This window comes from Panthera pardus, unplaced genomic scaffold (assembly GCF_024362965.1).
Source record: "Panthera pardus isolate Hobbes unplaced genomic scaffold, ASM2436296v1 HiC_scaffold_17, whole genome shotgun sequence".
Classification (NCBI taxonomy): Eukaryota; Metazoa; Chordata; class Mammalia; order Carnivora; family Felidae; genus Panthera; species Panthera pardus.
Genome location: NW_026526732.1, coordinates 75,766,770 through 75,790,315, shown reverse-complemented (window position 1 = coordinate 75,790,315; position 23,546 = coordinate 75,766,770). Strand labels below are relative to the sequence as shown.

The window sequence follows — 23,546 nt, the reverse complement described above, 5'->3', positions numbered from 1 at the left end:
TTGGTTATGTGCCAGGCATTGAGTTAAGTTCTGGGAGACAACAACAGAAGACATGGTGTCTGATTTCAAATCCATTCCAATCTAGTAGAGATAAAAGGAAACAATGGCTATTTGGTATGAAGTATAGGCAGCCAGTAAGGACCTCTCCCTGACCTCATGGATGGGACCTCCCTGAGGCCTTTCCCTTCTGAACTTTTAATTTTTTTTTTTTTTTAACGTTTATTTATTTTGGAGACAGAGAGAGACAGAGCATGAATGGGGGAGGGGCAGAGAGAGAGGGAGAAGCAGAATCAGAAGCAGGCTCCAGGCTCTGAGCCATCAGCCCAGAGCCCGATGCGGGGCTCGAACTCACGGACTGTGAGATCGTGACCTGAGCTGAAGTCGGAGGCTCAACCGACTGAGCCACCCAGGCGCCCCCCTTTCTGAACTTTTGAATGTAGGTCAAGAGCAATGAGAGTAACTGTGCAGTTGAGGATGAATTAACAGGTTCTACACTTGCCTTTCTCCATTTTTGCAGGGTAGAGATGTCTGCCCAGAGGTTAATTTCTAACAAAACATCCCAGCAATCTGCATCTAATTCTGATTACACCTGGGAATATGAATATTATGAGATTGGACCAGTTTCCTTTGAAGGACTGAAGGCTCATAAATGTAAGTCTTATATAATTCCCCATTGTAAACATAATGTATTTGTCTTAACTTGTGAAGTTCCCAGTGATGAATTTTCCTGAACATTCTTTTTACACAACTCTGTTCCCCCAAACCCCAGAAAGCACCCCCTTCCAAACAGCCTGGTTGCTCAGAGATGGTATTACATGAGGGACAAAGAACTTGAAAGATTCCCTTAATGGAGGAACATGAATCAGTGTCATTCTCAAACTGAGATTCTATTCTATTTTATTTTATATTTTATTTTATTTTATTTTATTTTATTTATTGTTTAATTTACATTCAAGTTAGTTAGCATATGGTACAACAATAATTTCAGGAGTAGATTCCTCAATGCCCCTTATGCATTTAGACCATCCTGCCCACTCCTGAAACCCCTCCAGCAACCCTGTTTGTTCTCTATATTTAAGAGCCTTTTATGTTTTGTCCCCCTCCCTGTGTTTATATTCTTTTTGCTTCCCTTCCTTTATGTTCCTCTGTTTTGTCTTAAAGTCCTTATATGAGTGAAGTCATGTGATATTTGTCTTTCTCTAACTGACTAATTTCACTTAGCATAATACCCTCTAGTTCCATCCACGTAGTTGCAAACGGCAAGATTTCATTCTTTTTGATTGCCTAATAATACTCCAGTGTGTGTGTGTGTGTGTGTGTGTGTGTGCGCGCGCGCGTGTGTGTGTGTGTGTGTGTGTGTGTATCACATCTTTATCCATTCATCCATCGATGGACATTTGGGCTCTCTCCATACTTTGGCTATTGTGCATAGTGCTGCTATAAACATTGGGGTGCACGTGCCCCTTTGAAACAGCATACCTGTATCCCTTGGATAAATATCTAGTAGTGCAATTGCTGGGTCATAGGGTAGTTCTATTTTTAATTTTTTGAGGAGCCTCCATACTGTTTTCCAGAGTGGCTGCACCAGTTTGCATTCCCCACTAACAGTGCAAGAGGGTTCCCATTTCTCCACATCCTCACCAGCATCTATAGTCTCCTGATTTGTTCATTTTAGCCACTCTGACAGGTGTGAGGTAGTATCTCATTGTGGTTTTGATTTGTGTTTCCCTGATGATGAGTGATGTTGAGCATTTTTTCATGTGTTGGCTGGCCATCTGGATGTCTTCTTTGGAGAAGTGTCAATTCATGTATTTTTACCATTTCTTCATTGGATTATTTGTTTTTTACGTGTTGAGTTTGATAAGTTCTTTATAGCTTTTGGATCCTACCCCTTTATCTGGTATGTCATTTGCAAATATCTTCTCCCATTCCATAGGTTGCCTTTTAGTTTTGCTGATTGTTTCCTTTGCTGAGCATAAGCTTTTTATTTTGATGAGGTCCCAGTAGTTCATTTTTGCTATTGTTTCCCTTGCCACTGGAGATGTGTTGAGTAAGAAATTGCTGTGGCCGAGGTCAAAGAGGTTTTTGCCTGCTTTCACCTACAAATTGAGATTCTTTTCAAAGTATTAATGTTTCCAGCTCTCCCAAACTGTGTGAACATTTGGGCCATCAAAAAGTAGTCTGGAACTATTTTGAAGAACCTTCTTTTCTAACACATGGTCAATAGCATCCTTTCATCTCTGCTGGTTTTCTGAGGCTGCAGAGAGCATTCTGTGTGTGTGTTCATAAGGACAGACTAGAATCGCCTGTGACAATTCCTAACTCTGTGTGATAGGCATGAATTGTGCTTCATGTGATTGGAGCGATTAATGAGCCAGCACAGAGCAAGGAAATACAATTCTGTGGAAGGTTACTGTCCAACTCCAGTCATACTGCATGCTGACTGGCCAACACAAAGCTTCTTTGTTGGCTAAGAACTGCTGCCAACTCCCGGGTCTTGTTGTGGTGACTCCCTAAATATTCCAGAGATGTTAGGTTGTTTCAGAATGAATATCCATAGCTCTATAAAAATTTTAGGTTCTTAACCAGTTCAGTTTCATGGGACACATTAGGAGCTGTAAGAAAGACTAGAAATGGAGATGCAAATGTGGTAAAGGGAATGCTTTTGCTCTGTTAGGATTTCCTGGATGCTGCTATTCTGACCTGTCTTGGTGTTCATGATCCTTCACTTTCACCTGATCCTCCCTCGCAAGGAAGGCTTTTTACTTGTTCTTTCAGCTTTATTGAGGTATACTTGACAAATACAATTATAATATATTTAAAAGGTACCAAATGATGATTTAGTGTACACACACACATTGTGAACGGATTCCATCCATCAAGTTAATTGACACACTCGTCACCTCAGATATTTCCCTTTTTATTTATTTATTTTTTGGTGAGAACATTTAAGTTCTACTCTGTTACAAATTTTAATTATGCACTACATGTTGTCAACTATACTGATCTTGTTATATGTTAGATCCTCAGACCTTATCCCTTTTATAACTGAAAGTTTATAACCTTTTATCAGCTTCTCCCTGTTTCCTCCAGACCAAGCTCCTGGCAACCACTTTTCTACTCTGTTTCTTTCTTTCTTTCTTTTTTAATGTTTATTTATTTTTGAGAGAGACAGACAGAGAGACAGAGCGTGAGTGGGGGAGGGGCAGAGAGAGAAGGAGACACAGAATCCAAAGCAGACTCCAGGCTCTGAGCTGTCAGCACACAGCCTGAGCAGGGCTCAAACTCATGAACCACAAGATCATGACCTGAGAGTGAACTGGGATGCTTAACCGACTGAGCTACCCAGGTGCCCCAAGATTTCCTTCTTCTGAAGGACAACTAATATTTTAGTGTGTGTGTGTGTGTGTGTGTGTGTGTGTGTGCACCTATGTAAGTGATGGACACTTAGGTTTTTTCTATATTTTGACTATTGTGAATAATGCTGCAGTGAACATGGGAATGTAGATATCTCTTCAAGATAATGGTTTCATTTCCTTTGGATATATATCTGGAAGTGAGAAGTCTGAATCATAGGTAGTTTTATTTTTAATTTTTTGAAGAAATTCCATACTATTTATCATAGTGGCCGTACCAGTTTACATTTCCACCAAGAGTGTGCAAGTGTTCCCTTTTCTCCACACCTTCACCAACACTGGTTATCTCTTGTCTTTTTTGATAATAGACATTCAAACAGGGATAAGGCAGTATCTCATTGAGGTTTTGATTTGCATTTCCCTGATGATTAGTGATGTTGAGCACATTTTCATGTACCTATTGGCCATTTGGATGTCTTCGGAAAATATATATTCAGGTCCTTTGCCCACTTTTTAATTGGGTTGCTTTTTGGCATTGAATTGTATGGGTTCCTTATATATTTTAGATATTAACCCCTTATCAGATATTTGGTTTGCAAATATTTTCTCCCATTCCATAGATTACCTTTTCCTTTTGTTGGTGATTTCCTTTGCTGTGCAGAAGCTTTTTAGTTTGATGTAGTCCCACTTATTTAATTTTGCCTTTGTTGCCTTTGCTTTTGGTATCAAATCCTAAAAAATCATTGCCCTGACCAGTGTCATGGAGCCTGGCCCCAATGTTCATGACCATTGTTTTGAACTCTCTATTGGGTAAATCTCTTATTTCCATTTCATTAAGATCTGTTTTTGGACATTCATCTTGTTCATTAGTTTGGAACATATTCTTTTTCTTCATTTTTCTTGACTCTCTGGGCTTGTTTCTGTGCATTAGATAAAACAGCTACCTACCCCAGTTGCGAATGGTCTTGGGTGGGAGATCAACTAAGCTCCTAGTTGCCTCTCAAACGTTTATGATTGTCAAAGCAAACTTCTTTGTTCTTAGGCTCCTAGTAGTTGAGGGCATGTCAAGACTTGCCTGTGTCCTCAAGGGAAAAATCGTGATCAGCACCTACATGTAGCCTGATTAGGAGCCAGATCCTTAGGCAGCAGCTGGGAAAGTATGCAATTAAACCCCTTCCAGGGAGAAATTGGGAGATAGAAGTTTTGTAACAGGGACGCAGGGTGTAAGAGCACCTGGCTCTGGGGGGGCCTGAGTAGACCAGGTTTGGCCACTTGCAGCTGACAAAATCCAAAGGCAGAGAAATGAGTGATAGTAAAACAAGAAAGCAGTTATATCAGTGAGGCCATCATCAGGGAGACAGCTGACTAGCATCTCAAAGACTGTCTCCAAAGTGCTGAAAATACTTCCAGGTTTATATAAGAAAAATGGGGAACAAATGTGGGCAGTAGAGTCAGGTTATCATTGGTTTGGAGTCAATCATGGGCAGGCTCTTTGCTGGCTCAGGGAAGTCCTTATTGCAGAATGGGGTAGTTTCGGTTTCCATCAGGGGACGCTTTGCCCCAGGATCTTTTGCCTGAATTAAGAGAAAAGCTGGAAAGAAATACTTAATTAATTAGAAAGTTGGAGGTCAAAATGGACGTAGTGAAAGTCCTCTTTCAGTTTTTGCCTGTTTCCTCTCTTCTAGACCAAGTGCATAGCTGCGAAAGTGCTCCTGTGCTTGTTAAGAACTGCTTCTTTGTTCACTATAGTCCTGTGGGACTCCTGAATGTGGACACCATTGGTATCAGAGCCAGGTGACTGGGGACCTGTGCCTCGGGCTGTAGCCACAAAAGCTAGGATGTCAGACGTGTATACAAGCTCTTTCCAGGGAGATACTAGTGACTTGGTTTTATTACTGGAGCAGGCTGGAGGGAGAAGGCAGGGGAGGTGTTTGCCAGCTTCCTTGCCCTCTGGAGAAGATGGCTGTGGGTGCCACTAGATGTGTGCTAAATTAGAAGCTTGGCCCTGAGACAACATCTTTTAAAGTATGCAGACAAACCCCTTTCAGGGAAAGAATGGGAAATGGGTGTTTTTGTCTGCTTCCTCTGCACTGAGCCTGGGGGAGGTGGCTGTGGTGAAGGCTTGCAAGCCCAGGAATTACTGCTTCTTTGTTTGCTGTAGTCTGTGGGTTCTCATGGATGTCAGCCCTGTTGGCTGTCAGAGCTAGACATTTTAGGGGTGCATTTCTGTAGCGGGAGCCTTAAAAGTGGGGCTCTAGATATCCTGTCCAAACTCTTCCCTTCTTAGGGAGAAGCTGGAAGTTGGGGGTTTCCTTCCAACTGTGTGTAGCTGTGTGTGTGTGGGGGGGTTATGGCAAGATTGTGTTTCAGCCTTTTCTACCCATTTTCATGTATGTATTTTCCTCATTTGCCACAGGTGTAGGAGTGGCTTAGTTTCCAGATGTCTTTCAGAGGGAACACCTCCATATGTAGCTGTATATTCAGTGTGTTCATGGAAGGAGGGGAGCTCAGGAGCCTCCTAAATCTCTATCCTGGTCAGCTGCCCCCTCCAGCTGACCTAGCCCATGTCGACACTCCCCTGCTGCAGGAAGGAGTGCAAGACCCCAGGCTTCATGAGTGAGTCCCTGGGGCCTGGAAGCCACTGGTGGCGGGTGGCTGTGGCAAGGCTTCCAGTGGGGCAATTAGGGGGCAGTGATCCATGGCTCCCACATTCCTGTCTCCACCAGAGGGGCTGCAAAGAGCTTCAGAGTGACTCATTTACTTAATCAAGGCCTTTCTGTATTTGTTCCTTGAAAAGTCGTTAACTGAACCATATATCCTTCATCCCTAAAGTGAATAGTGATAATTAAATGTTTTCACTCCTTCCTTTTTTGCTGTCTACTCAGTATTTCTTTGTGGAAATTTCAAAAAGTGCATGAAATCCATTAGGATATGCTGTCATTGATTACCTGGTGGAAGGCTGTTGCTGTAAGGGTATGAAATCATCCTCCTGCATTTATTTTAATTCTTTAATCTATTACTTTTCTGGGACAATCTTTAGGTAAGGCTACTTGTTTGTTAAGAATTTTAGTGGAAATCAAAATGACGGGGCAAACTGCCATATATTTCCCTACAATATATGCTTTTACAGCCTGGTGGCACAAATTGTATTTTTCTGTCTGTTTTCTCCTATCTCTTTTCCTTAGTTTAAGGGGCCAAGAAGACAGGCCTGCTGCTATTATTTTGGTTGGTACATTTCTAGAGACAATTGAAAATCTTTTTTGAGGGTATTACATTCTAAAAATGATTATAGCTGGCAGGAATTCTTGCACAATGTAGTCAGAAGTGTGACACATTACATACTTACTTTACCTACTATACTATTAATAAGAAGTGCTTTTGTTAGTTTTAACATTCACATCAGGAAAAAACCAAAATGCCTGGGTGAGTTCTTACTGTTCTGATATGAGAGATCTGATCAAAGTGGGGGTCTTTAGCTTCAGCAACCTGACAATATCTGAGACACCTAGAGAAGAATAAGAGACAAACAAAAAACACAGCCATACAGGAAAATAGACAAGATTAAGCCACCTATCGTCCTGTGTATTTTGGTATACTCTCTTCCATTTTAATATGCCGTGATTCTGACCTTCAAGTGTGTCTCCTTCTTTTGCAGAGCAAAATTCAAAGCCATGTAGGTGCAGTTTCAGAAAAATGGAAGCAAGACCTTTCAAGGGAAAGCATTGATTCAGGATATGAATGACTGTGACGATACCTGTAACGGATCATACTTTGCAATAGTAGCTCCATCTTTAGTTAGACTAGGTTCTTCTACCTGCTGAAATAAAGATTCCTACCTTCAAAGGGTCTTTCATCTGAGAGACAATCTCTGATGGTTATTGTGAATTCTCCTTTTGCCCTCAGTTTTACATCTGGTATTAAACCTTGAAATGTATCAGAAGTGGACCTATGTCTGACATATATTTGGTACCAGCAGAATGGACATTCACTCATTTACTCTTTCTTTCAGCAAATATTTATTGAGCACTGGTTATATGCAGCACTGTTTTAAGCATTAGAGATACAACCGTAAACAGAAAAGACAAAAATACCTCATCTTATAGATCTTGCTGTCTAGTGAGAGAGACAGGTAATAAATAAGTGACATAAACAAACCATGCCAGATGGTGATAGAAAAAAATAATAAATTAGAGAAAGGAGATGTTGGGTATGGAGGTGCAATTATATGTAGACCAGCCATGGAAGGCCTTATTGAGAAGGAGAAATTTGAGAAAATACCTGAAGGGAGTGAGAGGTTGAATTATAAGGTATCTGGGGAAGAGCATTCCAGAAAATTCTCCATAGCAAGAATGAAATGGAACATGCGAGGAACAACAAGGAGACCAGCATGGTGCCAGGGGAGTGATTAAGAGGCAGAGCAGCAAGAGAAGTCAGGCAACAGAGAAGAGGAAAGAGGTAGAAGAGCCTCTGATGTCATGCTAAGGACTTAGGCTTTTTCTGAGGTGCAATTTGGAGAAGAGGAGTAGAATCTGTCTTAGGTTTTAATAAGAACACTCTGAAGCTGGGGAAGGAAGAGGATGAGACTGGAAGCAGAATGCCATTCAGGGGAGCTATTTCAATAGTCCAGCTGTTGATGGTGGCTGGGCCATGGTGGGGACAGTGGAGTGGTGAGAGGTGCATAAATTGTGGATATTTCTTAAAGATAGATCTGATAGGATTTGTCAATGGACTGGCCATAGAGCAAAATAAAAAGTGAAGAGCCAAGGTTGGTTTGAAGTTTTGTGATCTAATTGGCAGGATGAATTGCTGTTAATTGAGATGGAGAAGATGTGGGAGAAGTAGGGACATGAGGAGCTCAGCTTTGGACTTGTTAAATTGAGACCTGTCAGACATCCAATAGGAGATGGTGGGGGAGGTGCTATGAAGGTATGAATTTGAGAGTCACAGCATATAAATGGTACTCAAAGTTAAGAGGCTGGATGAATGAGTATAGATAGAAAACTGTAGAGGTATAAGGAATGAGCCCTGTGGCATGCTAACATTTGAAAGTTGGAGATGTTGGGAGGAAAATAGCAGAGGAGGCTAAATGGAACATACAGAAAGGTAGGAAGAAAACAGGGCAGGTGTGTTTCCTGAAAGCCAAATTAAGAAAGAGTTTCAAGAGGGGCGTCTGGGTGGCTCAGTCAGTCGGTAAGCGTCTGACTTCAGCTCAGGCTCAGGTCATGATCTCGTGATTTGTGAGTTCCGGCCCTGCGTCGGGCTCTGTGCTGACAGCTCAGAGACTAGAGCCTGCTTCGGATTCTGTGTTTCCCTCTCTCTCTGCTCCTCCCCCACTCACACTCTGTCTCTCTCTCACAAATAAATAAACATTTAAAAAAATTTTTAAAAAAGTTTCAAGTGGGGGGCACCTGGGTGTCTCAATTGGTTAAGCATCTAACTCTTGGTTTCAGTTTGGGTCATGATCTCATGGTTCGTGGGATCAAACCCCACATTGGGCTCTGTACTGATGGTGCAGAGCCTGCTTGGGATTCTGTCTCCCTCTCTCTCTGCCCCTCCCCACTTGCTCTCCATCTCTCAAAAGAAAAGAAGAGAAAAGAAAAGAAAGAAAGAGCTTCAAGGATGAGACGGTGGTTTGTGTCAAATGATGCTTCTAGGTCAAGTAAATTGAGGGCTATGATTTGACTGTTGGATTTATAACGTAGAAGTTATTGGCAATGATTTTAAAGCAGTCTTAGTGGAGTGGGTGGGAGTGAAAGGCTGATGGAATTGGTTCAAGAAAAAAAAATGAGAGGAGAAGAACTAGAAATCGTATGTACAGACAAATCTCTTAAGAATTTTGCTATAAAGGGAAGGAGAGAAATAGGACATTTAGGAAGGCCCTGGATAGGTAAGACAGAAACAAAGCCTATGAGTCAGTAGGCTCCTAGGACCCATTTAAGCAGACCATTTGAGCTGTTGTGTTGAGCAACAACTGAAGGAGCATCCTCTTATTCTGAGCCATCAGTGGAGGCCATATTGCATGCTTTTTTTCAATGCCACCTTGCAGATAATGCCAGCCACGTGCATGGATGAGTTAGCAAGAAGCCAGGTCATCAAGATGAGAAGCAGAGCTAGAGCTTGTGAATGCTTAGGCCACAACTTGTCACTGGGAGCACAAAGCAAGTTGTGGAACACCACTGTGGACTCTTTTCCAGGAATTCCCAACAGAAAATTGACCCTAATGCATTAAAGCCAGAAGCAGTGTGAGGACAGTGCTGGCTCTCATATCCTGAACCCTCTCTTTCAAGTTAAGTATGAATCCTTGTTTTTCATACAACCATGAGTTGGAAAGGTCACAGTTTATTCTTAGGTGGTAGGAGGAGGGTATTGGGATGGGGTAGTTGTTCTAGTCCTACCCGGGAGTAGAAAAGAGAATCATGGAGAAAAATGATCACACCAGTGAAAAACATGTCATCATCAGCCTTCAGCTCTGTTTCATTCCATTCATTAATGGTCAGGTTGAAGGAAGTTATTTTATTATGACGCATTCCATTTAGAATTTCCCTTGGCAATTTTCTCTACCCTTTTACTGTAATGATCTCTAAATAGTTCTGGTTCTAGACAGGACAAAAGTGACTGCTAGGCTCTGTTGAAAACACCTTTGGAAGGTTTCTCTTGGCTTCTTTAACCAACTGGCTGCATTGGAGCTTTACTCTATATAAACCTTTATTTTGAGTCCTTTTTAGGAAAGGGTGCTTTGGAGAAGGCCAGAGGCTCTGTTTTCCCTGCCATGCCCATGCCCATGAAACTTGGCATATAAATAAAACTGTAAGAGAGTTTGGATATTCCTAGAATGATATGGGGATCTCTGATGTCCTCTGAAAGGGGGTTCAGGGTAAGAAAGTACCATAGGGTCAAGTCATGTGACAGAGAACAAGGTAAAGGAAAATTAATGGGAATAATTAGAGGAAGCAAAATTCCATTTGAAGGGGAATGTGAATAAACAGAACCATTTAAAGCATATTGTGATAGGAAATGTAGATGGCATGTTACTAAGGAAGTGTTTGGAAATGCTGTTGGATCACTAGGATTCTCAATTTCCAGCCACAGCCCTGCTCCTCCCTAGTCTGCTCCCTCAGGACTTCAAGGGAGGGCCATGACCTTCTCACGTCCCACATTATTGCTGCTTTTTGATCAACTCACTGGGGCACTAGAAGGGCAGAGAGAAGGAACTAGGCTGGGTTGAAGGCACTCCTCCTCCACCTCTGCCCACCCTGGACTAGAGAAGTGAAGTACTTACTGATGGGGATCCAGCCATTGTTTCCAATGTGAAAGCTGTCCTAATGAGAACACCTTCCAATGTGAATCAGGATGACTAGGTTAAACTCTTAACTGAGAATTTCAACATAACTCTGGTGTGACATTTTAGAATTTGCCTTTGGTATCCAGGCAATTGATGAGGTACAGCATGCTGAACTGTCATTACCTGTACGGTGGTGCTTCATAGGCTGTGCCCCCACAATTGATACATTATTGTTGCATTTGGTTGTACTTGCATACATGTATTTTTTGGTACTTGTCCTTTTGTCTTTTTTAGACTTCATTTCCACTATATTATAAGGCAAAGTCTACAATTTCTATTTCTTTGGCACTCTTAATTCAAGGAAAGATTATATTAGTTTTGTATCCAGAGTGTTGAATAAACATTGTTGAACAAAAGTTAACCTCTCAGCAATCCTATACATGGAATGAAATATGAATTATTCAGAGTAAATTGCTAATCTGATTTCTTCACTTTAGAAAAAGGGTTATACACACATAATTTAATTAGTTTTTTTTAATGTTTATTTATTTTTGAGAGAGAGAGAGAGAGAGAGAGAGAGAGAGAGAGAGACAGAGCTCGAGAGGGGAAGGGCCAGAGAAAGAGGGACACACAGAATCTGAAGCAGGCTCCAGGCTCTGAGCTGTCAGCACAGAGCCCGATGTGGGGCTCAAACTCACGAACTGCGAGATCATGACCTGAGCCGAAGTCAGACGCTTAACTGACTGAGCCACCCAGGCGCCCCCACATAATTTAATTAGAATGATGGTTTACATTTAAACACATTTAATGTATAAGTGCCAACCATTTATTTAAAAATTTTTTTGTTTATTTTTGAGAGAGACAGACAGACAGAGTGCGAGCAGTGGAGGGGCAGAGAGAGAAGGTGACACAGAATCCAAAGCAGGCTCCAGGCTCTGATTGTCAGCACAGAGCCCAACGTGGGACTCAAACTCACAGACTGTGAGATCATGACCTGCACCAAAATCAGACGCTTAACCCACTGAGCCACTCAGGCACCCCCCTCAATCATTTATTTAAAAAAATATTTCTAAGCATCCTTACCATAATCTCACGTAGGTAAACTTCTTAGAATAGATCAGAAAATGAAAAATAACTTAACTCTGGTGCTTCCCCCAGATTTGAGACTCTATTATGTGTATGTCGGTTTGTGTAGACAATCCAGTCTTATCCTTGTTCCAAAGATACTTGTGACTATTACCCAAGATAGGATCAAGCAAGGGCCCACTGTATAGAAGCACAAATGTCACAGGGTTCAAAGGAGGGAGAAAACACATCAGTTAGGGAAGTTAGTCCAGACTTTGTGAAGGGGATGATGTAAGGAATGGGCCTTAAAGGATGGATACACTTTCATTAGCTCTATGTTGGGGAAAGTTGCTCCAGCCAAGTGATGGTAAGAGCTCCTGAAAAGGTGTGTGTCTTCAGAAGTTATGGCTAAGAGTCAAGGTAAATACAGGGACACAATGTTCCCTAGTCTAATTGGAAACATGGGATTTAAAGTAGGGGTAAATGAAAAAATTGATGATAATTTTAACAATAATAGCTGACAAATATGGGGTACCTTTTTCTCAGATGTCAGATACCATATAAAGTGCTCTATACATGGAATCTCTTTTAATTTGGAAAAGGTCAGATCCATTTTTGCCAAAGAGTTTTTTATAAAAGGGAAATATTATCAGAGCTGTCGTAAAGTAGATTCTTACAGAGATGAGGCAGAAGGAAAGGTAGAAGACAGGGAGAGCAATTGGGAGGCAATTCGTATGTTCTCCTCAAGAAGTAATAAGGACTTGAATTATTCCAACATGAATGTAAGTGAAAATACACAATGGGTTGGTTTGAATCAGAATTAATTTTAAATTTCATATTGCAGTCTCTGCTAAAAACAATATTTTCTAACTCAGGACACTTTAGTGGAATCATAAGGACCTAGATGGTTTACCTTCTGGCCTGGATTCCTTCACTAAGATATGGAAACCAAGAGTCAGTAAGGCCAAAGTCTCTTAGTGTTATCTGAGACAGAAACCCAGGGGCATGTGGACTCTTCCCTCTCCCTCATTCTCTGTATCTTATTTGTCCCCAGTTGACTAATGGGTCAAGATTGTCTTATCAGATTGTTGACTTCCTCTCTTATTTCATGTACCAGAAAGCTCAGTTTCCTCAAATGGTCAAGTTTTAAGCTGCTGTGAAATACTAATCCCAGTATTAACTGTTTACAGATTCCATTGTGATTGGATTTTGGGTTGGTCTTGCTGTCTTCGTGATTTTCATGTTTTTTGTGCTGACTTTGCTGACCAAGACGGGAGCTCCACACCAAGAGTAAGTTTGGGCCATTCCTAAATGTCACTAAGCCCCATGGGGAACTAAATAGATGGATGTGATATCTGGGGCTGGGGTTGCTTCCAGTGGTGGAAAAAGAGGCTAGTTGTGGATTTGCTGCCTGAACTCAGTTGCCTTTGGGTGAGACCCATCTTCCTCCTGGCACTTTGCCTCCTGCCTCTGCGGTTTTCAAGTGGACCCTTGTGAACCTAAGTTTCATGGTCCTTTCTTAAAGCCTTAAAGCTGCTTCCAGGCCTGATTTTTATTTTGAAATATTTACTAATTAGGATGTATTTTCTCCTTACTCCCAAAAGAATTTAGATGTCTCGCGAGACCAAAAACAGTGAAAAAGAAAGAAAGAAAGAAAGAAAGAAAGAAAGAAAGAAAGAAAGAAAGAAAACAGCAAAATCAGATGAAAACCCGTTTTAAAAGCGTATCATGGAGCACAGAAATAGTTATTACGGGGTACTTAAATGAATTAATTATTGACAATAAACAGAGTTCAACACTGAGCTTCCTTGAAACTAGGATAAAAAGAGAAACCCTAAGGATTATGTAATTCTCATGGCAGGATAAAGAACATTTGAGTTGGGCTTTGGATTTATGGGGGAAATTATGACACGGTGGTTAAAGAACACTGAGTAACATCAGAAGGTATTTTCTCAGTTATAGATTGCAAAAAACTCAGAAATGTTTTAGAGGATTTTTGTTGTCCCAACTCTTCAAACAAAAGGAAAAATAACATGTTGAATCCCTTTTTAGTTAGTCCCAGCCAGCAGAAATAGCACACTCAAATTAGGTAATTAGATGTGCTTTTGATGAAGGGACTATCCACAGGTTGTGGCCAGATGGGAGGATAACCCTACAGGATATTACAGGACCTCCAGGCTAGCAACACTGAGGAGTAGTTTCCACCCTAGATCTGAAGGGGACCCAGGAGTCCTGTGGCCAAAAGGAGCCGTGACTTTGAGTTGAGGGACACAACTAGCCCATGTGACCTCTCAGGGAGGGAGCCTCAAATTAAGTACCAAGACCCTATTTTCCTCTCTCCTTCCCACCTCGCACCAGATCTCCATTGGATGATCACAGTAGCACAACCAGCAGCCAGTCTCCATCAGAGGTCAGCTTTCTAGGGCACAGAGCACAGAGCAGCATGGGGAATGATGGAGAGCCACCTGCGAGAATAAATCGAAGAAATTTGGCGCAAGTCTGAACATTTCACATTTGGTAGCTCACTTCATCCTCATAGCCTGGTAACAGGATTCTCATTGTTCTATTTCGTTACACACTCTCCAGCGTCTGTTCACTCTTCCGCCTGCACTTGCACTGTAACAAATGCCTGGCTAGAGAGAACAGTTCTGCCCTTCACTTAGCTATTTCCAGACATTAAGGTGTAGAAAAAAATTAAACAGTTTTTAAATGAAAGGAAAATACCATTTTATTGAAGTATATGGAGACATATGGTTGAAAATCTCTTTAACAGCCATTAAAAAGCCACTAAAAAGACATGGACCTTTGGGGTGCTAGGGTGGCTCAGTTGGTTAAGAGTCTGATTCTTGATCTTAGCTTGGATCTTGATCTCAGGGTCGTGAGTTCAGGCTCCATGTTGGGCTCTGTGTTGGGCATGAAGCCTACTTAAAAAAATTAAATAAAAAGACCTGGATCTTTGCTTTCTTCCATGTCCTTATAAAAATCTGTACATGCCTTTGCTTCTATTATATTGGTCCAAGGAATTTGAAGATATAGTGCAGGTTGCAACAGTAGTAAGAAAAGCTGAGGATTAATTCAGATTAGGGAACATCTCATAGAGTGGTCAGGGAATAACAACGCTATTATCTTCCTTTTCTTCAGAGGGACAGATAGATTTTTGAAGGACTATTGGGATGTGTTTGTTTAATATAGGATGCAGGTGATCTTTATGGTTGAGAACACCCTAACCCTGAATAAAACGTGACTTCATGTAATGATTAATTTTATGTGTCAAGGCCATGATACCTAGATATTTGGTCAAATGTTATTCTAAGTGGTGTGTGTTTAATGAGATAACATTTTATCCCATTTTTTTAAATGAGTTAACATTTAAGTCCATAAACTCTGAGCAAAGCAGATCATCCTCCATAAAATTAGTGGCTTCATCGAATCATTGGAAGGCCTTCCTTGAAAGAGAATGACCTCCTTCAAGCAGAAAGAAATTCTGGCAGAAGGCTGCCTTCTGACTCAAACTGTAACTTCCCTGGGGCTCCAGCCTGTCAGCCTATCCTTCACATTTTAGACTTGCTAAAGTCACAGTCACATGAACCACAGTCACATGAACAATTCCTTAAAATAAATCGGTCTCTCTCTCAGTAGTTGGATCAGCAGACAGACAGAATACATCTCTCTCTCTCTCAGTAGTTAGCCACACACACACACACATGCACGCGCCTGTTGTTTTTCTTTCTTTGGAGTCCTGGCTGATACATTTCCTTAATATGTCGTGGTGACCCTGGGTAGCTGAGACTTGGATTTCCAATCTTTCAGTTGGCAGTTCAGTCCTATTGCTACATGGTTTTTCTTTTGATGGTGGTTCTGAATAATCTCAATCAAAGAACAAGGGTCATTGTAACTCTATGCTTTTAATGAGGTTAAGGAGAAAGTCTAACCTACTTTTCCTTTAATAAAATAATGGATCAGCCCTCAGGGCCACATTTGAAATGCTTTTTTGAGTCTGAGGTAGTATAATATCTGGCATTTGGTTGCAGTATATCATAATAGAAAACTGAAAGAAGCAGACATGGGGCAAAAATCCCTAAATTGATCAGTTAAAAAGGCTTTTAGATCTTAGTAATTTTGACGTTTATCTGGCAGAAATCTTCTCTAAAGGAGACATTGTTTTTTCCACCCAGTCAACTTTAATATAAAACAACCAATTTAAGCTTGCCTGTGTGATAATTAGGCATGGAGGAAAGAATGATAAATCATTGAAAATAATAAGAGCTTTTTTTTTTTTTAATGTTTACCATATGCTGGGGTCTACTAATCACTTTATATGTATAATTTCACTAAGTCCTCACAGGAAGATGAAGTAAATCCTGTAAGTGTTCCAACTGTACAGATGAGAGAAATGGATCATTTGTCTGAGGTCTCACAGGTAAAAACAACTCTTGGCCCTGGCCTCAAACTAAAGCCTCTTTGACTCTGAAGCTCCTGTTACTAACCACTACATTAAATGATCTCATATCTGTAATTTTTAATCTCTTCCTTCTATTGAACCAAAGATACTAGCAATCAGATTTGCTTTCTTCTAGCACATACTGGGCTATGCATGGGCCTTAGAGTCAAACAGTTCCAGATTTACCTACTGAGACTTTGCGCTGAATTCTTAACCTCTTTTTGCTTGAGGTTCCTCATTTGTACAAATAAAATAGTATCTGTCTCCTAGCATTATTGTAAAGATTAAATGAGCTAATGCCTATGGAACTTCTGGATTCACAGTGGTACTCAGTGACTCTTACTCCATCCCTGGGGTGCTGGTAGAGGTCCTGCTGAGAGCTGGGAGTCTAAGTGAACAGTAGGAGGCAGAAGAAAAAGAAACCCATCCTCCCATGGGACATCCAGGCCCTAAGCATTCACGTTTTATTTGCACTTGCCAATATTCCACTCCAGCCTCACTTTGAGTATGTCTCTCAAACAGTGAGATGATTTTAGAAAGGAGACTAAGTAGAGAATCTTGGTGTTGGGTTGGAAGGACTGACATGTCTGAATTCTGACTGCTTTATATAGCAGGCTCTCTGGATAATTGGTCACAGAGAACAGTCATTTCCTCAAGTAGGTATCAGGCAGCATCCTTTTGGAATATGACTCTGTCACTCTGGGTAAGATACCTGATCTTATCCAAAGGATACAAAAATGCTGATTTGAAAGGGCACATTCACTCCAATGTTTATAGCAGCCTGTCAACAATAGCCAACTTAGGGTAAGAACCCACATGTCCATCAACTGATGAATGAATAAAGAAGATGTGGTGTATATATGTATTGGAATACTACGTGGCAATCAAAAAGAATGACATCTTGCCATTTGCAACAACATGGATGGAACTAGAGTGTATTATGCTAAGTGAAATAAGTCAGTCAGAGGAAGACAAATGTCATGTGATTTCACTCATATGTGGGATTTAAGAAACAAAACAGATGAACATAGGGGAAGGAAAGGAAAAATAAAATAAGATAAAAACAGAGAGGGAGGCAAACCATAAGAGACTCTTAAATACAGAGAACAAACTGAGGGCTGCTGGAGGGGATGTGGGTGGGGGCATGGGCTAAATGGATGATGGACATTAAGGAAGGCACAGGATGTTATATGTGAGTGTTGAATCACTAAATTCTACTCCTGAAACCAATACTACACTGTATGTTAACCAACTTGAATCTAAATAAAAAACAACAAGAACAAGAACGACAGCAACAAAGGTACCTGATCAAGTCTGCGAGCTCATAATGTACTAGTGCTGAGTCTACTGCTTAATTCTATCTTTTTCTCCGTGGAGGTGTTTCAGGGAAGGATCTCATTATTGCTGACACATGCAAAGAATATGTGCCTCTGTGAAAGTAGAGAGACACAAAGACGGCAGATACCACAACCCGCGGCTCTACTCCTTGTGCCATGCCCACAACAGACATCACTAATCGGCGGTGCTATCTACCTGCATAGCCAAGACTTAGCCTCAGAATTGTTTTCAAAACACTATTTTAGGCATCCAACAGGAATTGATCACAAGTTAGCCGAGAGAGTAGATGTAATTGCCATCCCTGGCTGGACCTTCACTTAACAATGTTCGACGGTAGGAGTTGAGATCCATTCACTACACTGAGCCAATGACATCACAATAAAATGGGCAAGTTTCTTCCCCCTGACGACTTCAAACTGGGATCATATTGGCCTAAGAACTTCAATTCTGGAGTCACTGACCTTTCAATGGCTTTTGTGAAGAGAGGGATCGTGTAATAACCAGATGAGTTTATGAGACAGTAACGAACAACTCCTCAAATCTTAGTATGACACAACACAAGTTTATTTCTTACTCAAGCTACATGTTTGCCGTGGGTGGACAGAAGCTTCTCCTCTTATGTCTGCACTGTCTCCAACACTCAGCCTTCTGGGTTACTGTAACGGGGAGAGCACCTGTGGAGATCTCACACCTGCCCTTCTGTTCTTCAGCCAGGAAGTGGCACACATCCCTTCCTCTCCCAGCTCATTGGCCAGAACTAGCCACACCCCCTGACTGCCCAGGCTGAGAAGGGTAATCTGTGTGCCCAGAAGAAGAGAACCAGATACTGGTGAACGCTAGTAAAGTATACTGCAGAGAGAAAAAGACTATTATAAAGCTGACATCACCTTTCCTAAAAGCTTTTAGGCCCAAGAAACAGCTTTAATGGGGATTATTTTCCTCCTGGAATATTCGCTATTGTGTGTGTAAGGAAAAAACCCTCTTACCTGGATCCTTTATGGACAATGAAGATAAAAGAACCATTTCCCCCTGCTTTCTCAGCTAAGGAGCCATTTACTCTGGCTGTCTTGTGAAAGCATTATAGCCCCATTATCATAAATCTGCCAGAGAGAGAGCAACAGAAAAGCCTTGGATCACATTTTTATGTTGAATGTTTTGAACTTCCCCCCAAAAACTATCAAACTCCAGATATCATATGTCTCAAATACCCTCCTTTTGTAGCCTTGGCTAAGTGCATCTTGTCCGAGTGGGGATGTACTTTTAGGCCTGAGTGCAGAATTGCTCATGACCTTATAAAAATGGAAATTACATTTTACTTTGAGTTGCAATTTACCTGAATATGACACTCACTAAAGGATAGGTATAGTACATCTAAAAGCTAATAGCAAGAAATGTCAGTGCTTAAGGTTTCTGATAATGACCAAGGCCACAGGAACTAGCTGGCAAAGTGCAGACATAGTGAGTGGTTCCTGAAGAAGTGCTGACATTTTGAGAGGTCTACCACTATCAACAGGTAGAAAATATGACTATTTTATGTATCAGATTCAATTTATACCCCCCTTTTCCAGGAGTCACTTTTAATTTCCCATCAGTGAAGCCATGGCTTGCCCAGGACTGCACTGAGGGTTGTTCTAATGTAGTAAACTCTTCTTACCCCAGAGAGACTGACACCTTCCTGGTAAGTGAGAACTAGCAACTAAAGCCATCAAAGGCACTGCCACAAACAGACAGAAGGGTTGGGTTGCCACCTCTAGGCCTTGTTACATGACATGAAGCTTTTAGCACAGGCTATGGCTCCATAAATATTAGTGGTTATTATTATTTTCTCAGTAGTTGTGGTCACAGAGGTTTAACTCTTAGTAGGTCTTTGTTTAGCCTAACACATCTCTAAAGGACCACTGGAAATGACTTCTAGAAGTACAGGTGCCCACAGGCTGAACTGCCCACCACTTTTCGTGAGTAGGGTGGACCTGAAGACAATGGTGGACATACTAAGACTCAGCACACCAGCAGGCACTTCGTTTGCAAAACATTGTGATAAATCTGAAAAATTTCTGGAGGAATAACCCAGAGAATTACAGATGTTTTCCTTCTCCAAATGGAGGTGGGAGGGGTCTGTCCTCCTGACCTGATTTGTCTCTTGGGTCACAGAGGAAGGGTTCGAGAGGTCTACCACTATCAACAATGCTATACACTGGGGGTGGCTAAGCTTTTCATGGGAACCAGGGCTTTGGGCCACCAGCAGATACAGCTGTTCAATGCGCTCATTGAGGGTCTAATGACTTCAAGGCCCTTTGGGAGATGCAAGGATGAACATAATCCAGCACCACAGTGCATAGGAAGAAACGGGCCATACACAAATAGTTCTGACACGAGGCAGGAAGGGATGCATCTTGTAAGAAAAGGTCAGTGAAATACAGCAGGAGCACAGAGAAGGGATAGATTCCTTCTCATTGCAAGATCAGACAGTCTCCCTAGAGGCAGTAACATTTGCATTGGACAGTGAAGAAGGTATTTGACTTTGACAGATAGAGAAGCATGGAAGGGCCCATCAGGAAGAAGGAACAGTACAAGCCTAAGAGAGGGACAGTCCTGAGTGCGTTTGGTGCCATGTGGCTGGGCCATAGGGTTAGCAAGAGGACTGGTGGGAGAGCACACCAGAATGACCAGCTGATGTAAGGGTGGGGGGTCTGAGCTATCAGGCAGAGAGTCTGGGGATTCAGTGAAGGTTTGTGAGCAGGGGAGTGTCATGGGAGTAATGACAATCAGTGCAGGTGCCAGAGGACTGCAAGTTAGAGGCTGTCTGTTCAGGTACAGAATATTCCACAGGTACAGAAAATACATGACACATCCCATGGTAAGAAGAAGAAAAAAAAAACAGGAATAAGAACAGTCTGATCAGTCTTTTTATTCTGGCTGGGGGATTTCAGTAATGTTGCAACAAACAGATTAACTCCCAGTTGTATTTCTTTTATTTTTTATTTTTTTAAATTTTTATTTATTTTTGAGACAGAGCACAAGTGGGGGAGGGACAGAGAGAGAGGGAGACACAGAATCTGAAGCAGACTCCAGGCTCCAAGCTGTCAGCACAGAGCCCAGTGTGGGGCTCGAACTCACTAACCGCCAGATTATGACCTGAGCTGAAGTCAGACACTTAACCAACTGAGCCATCCAGGCGACCCCCGAATTGCATTTCTTTAAAAAAAATTTTTTTTAATGTTTTATTTATTTTTGAGAGAGACAGAGACAGAATGTGAGTGGGTTAGGGGCAGAGAGAGAGGGGGGCAGAGAGAGGGAAACACAGAATCTGAAGTAGGTTCCAGGCTCCAAGCTGTCAGCACAGAACCCGACATGGGGCTCGAACCCAAGAGCTGTGAGATCATGACCTCAGCTGAAATCAGATACTTAACCAACGGAGCCACCCAGGCGCCCCCACCCCCCCCCCCCCCCCCCAGCCAATTGCATTTCTTAAAACAAGATGAAAATGAGGAATATAAGGTTTTTTTAAGTTTATTTATTTTGTGTGTGTGTGTGTGTGTGTGTGTGTGTGTGTGTGTGTGAGAGAGAGAGAGAGAGAGAGAGCGCACGCACACGAACAGGGGAAGGGCAGAGAAGGAGAGAGAATCCCAAGCAGGCTCTGTGTTGACTACGTAGGACTCAAACTCACAAACTGTGAGATCATGGCTTGAGCTGAAACCGGGAGTCAGACACTTACCTGACTGAGCCACTCTGGCATCCTGGGATACAAATTCTTAAAACAAATAAATGAAATAAATGATTACAAGGTTCAATTTCCTCTCAAAATAAACTCTTGTAATTTTTAAAAAGTTAGGATGACACAGGAGGCCTTCTCTTGAGCACAGTAGCTAGATCATCAATTTCATAATGACAAGATCTAGAATGTAACAAAAACAATTTAAAATGCTAAGATTATTGATGATTCTAAATTTTGTGGCAAACTGTCTTCATTTGTTCAGGCTGCTATAGCAGAGTATCATAGGATAGAAAGCTTGTAAATAATAGAAATCTATTTCCTACAGTTTTTGAAGGCTGAGAAGTTGAAGATCCAGGTGCTAGCAGATTTGGTAAACTTAGTAAATTTGGTAAATCATAGACTTGGTAAATCATAGATGGCAAACTTTTCACTGTGTCCTCATATGAAGGAGGGAGCAAGGGATCTTCCTGGGGCCTCTTTTATAAGGGCATATTCCCATTCATTAAGGTTAAGTATCCTTTTCCAAAGGCCCCACCTCCTAATACCATCTCAAGAGGGAGTAGATTTCAACACAGCAATTTTGGAGGGACACAGACATTCAACCTATAGCACAATATTCTTCAGTGTTCTCTCCTTTCCTCGTGATAACTTATAACATGGTATTAATTGCCAGACCAGTCAACATCTCAAAGCTTCTCATTCTTTCAGTGTTTCAGTTTTTGAAGCTTCTGGCTTCTGGCTTTAACTGTAATTTTAATCAAGGTAGAATTTAAGATGTTTGGCCCTTGTAGTTTTTAATTTTCCCAAGTGTAACCAAAGCTGTAGAAGAACAAGTTGACTTTAAACTCTTTTAACTGATCTAAAAGGTGCCATTAAGCATTGTTTTTCCCTATGCAGCTGAATTTGAATGAGAAAGTTGAAACTTGCTGTCTTCTCTTTTTCATGGGAGCATAACAACCCACAGAGCGGTACCCAGGCCATCTACAGGCTGGAAAGGCATCCTTAACAATACGGCATGTGTTTCTTTCCTAAAAACTAAATTAAGACAACATCCAAAGGCACCTGGGTGGCTCAGTCGGTTGAGCATCCAACTCTTGATTTCAGCTCAGATCATGATCCCAGGATCATGAGATTGAGCCCCACCTCAGGCTCCATACTGAACGTGGAGCCTGCTTGAGAGTCTCTCACTCTCCTCCTGCCCCTCTCCCACACTCACTTACTTCTCTCTCTCAAATAAATAAATTTTTAAAAAGACCACATCTGGCTGCAAACTTCCCATGCCTAATTAGTGAGAATTCTTTGATATTCACTGCATTAAATAAATAAAAGTATTTTTGGTTGTTACTCATTAGGGCTATGCTGTTTTAAAAAATGGGTAGCCACTGAGGGGCAGTATTTTCACTGGCTTTCCTTGAAGCCATTCTTACGAATAAGTGGCAGGAAATCTTCCCCATGGAACTTGAGCCCTGCAGCCTCCAAGGCTGGCCAGTTGTAGAAAGTACAAGATACCCTTTCAGTAACTCTTCTGTATATGAGTTCCAAGGACCTATGTGAGAGACACCATGGAAGAGTATGGAACAGAGCTTGAGGGTGTGGAGACCATTGTAGGGGGCAGAGGTAGGGTGTTTCCTTGTACTGAAAGTAGGTGCAGGGCAGACCTGGGGGTTACTAGTTTGCTGGACCTCCTGTATCTCTCACTCTAGAGTCCACACTCAGGATCTATTAATGGACCATCCCTTATTATTTTTTTTAAATTTTCTTCTAAATGTTTATTTATTTTTTTGAGAGAGAGAGAGACAGAGACAGAGAGCAAGTGGGGAAAGGGTAGAGAGAGACAGAGAGACAGAGAGAGAAAGAGAGAGAGAGAGAAGGGAGGGAGACACAGAATCTGAAGCAGGCTCCAGGCTCTCAGCAGTCAGCACAGAGCCCGTCACGGACTTGAACCCACAAACCGTGGGATCATGACCTGAGCTGAAGTCAGACGCTTAACTGACTGAGCCACCCAGGTGCCCGCCGATAGACCATCCCTTATTAAGGCTCTCTTGCTCTTACTTTTTGACCTTATTTGGGTATGCTGCCCTTGAATTAATTTCTGACCTTGTAGAAACTATAGAAGAGGCTGCCTGCCAAGCCAAGGGTTGATTTAGTTTCAAGATCTCTTCATCATTAAGTCATTTAAGAGAAATTTATTGAGCAGCTATTATATGCCCAGTACTGTGCTAAGTATTAGGAAATAGGCAAGAAACACATGATACCTGCCTTCAAGAGATGATAATGTTAATGAGGGTGCCAGATAAGAAAAGAGTATAATACAGAGTGAGAAGACAGATGGAGAGAAGCACCAGTCTT

General features: G+C 41.6%; 1 protein-coding gene across 2 annotated transcripts in view; it reads left to right on the top strand.

Annotated features, from left to right (window-relative positions):
* Positions 1 to 23,546, top strand: part of MRAP2 (melanocortin 2 receptor accessory protein 2) — a 54,671-nt gene that overhangs the window by 23,222 nt on the left and 7,903 nt on the right. Inside the window, exons 2-3 of one of the 2 annotated variants that reach the window (XM_019442770.2) lie at positions 518 to 651; positions 12,894 to 12,993. In XM_019442770.2, coding sequence (XP_019298315.2) covers positions 525 to 651; positions 12,894 to 12,993 — 227 coding nt within the window. In that variant the 5' untranslated portion in view covers positions 518 to 524. Of the gene's footprint in view, positions 1 to 517; positions 652 to 12,893; positions 12,994 to 23,546 lie in introns of those variants that run through there. The other variant, XM_019442771.2, reaches the window with a different exon arrangement.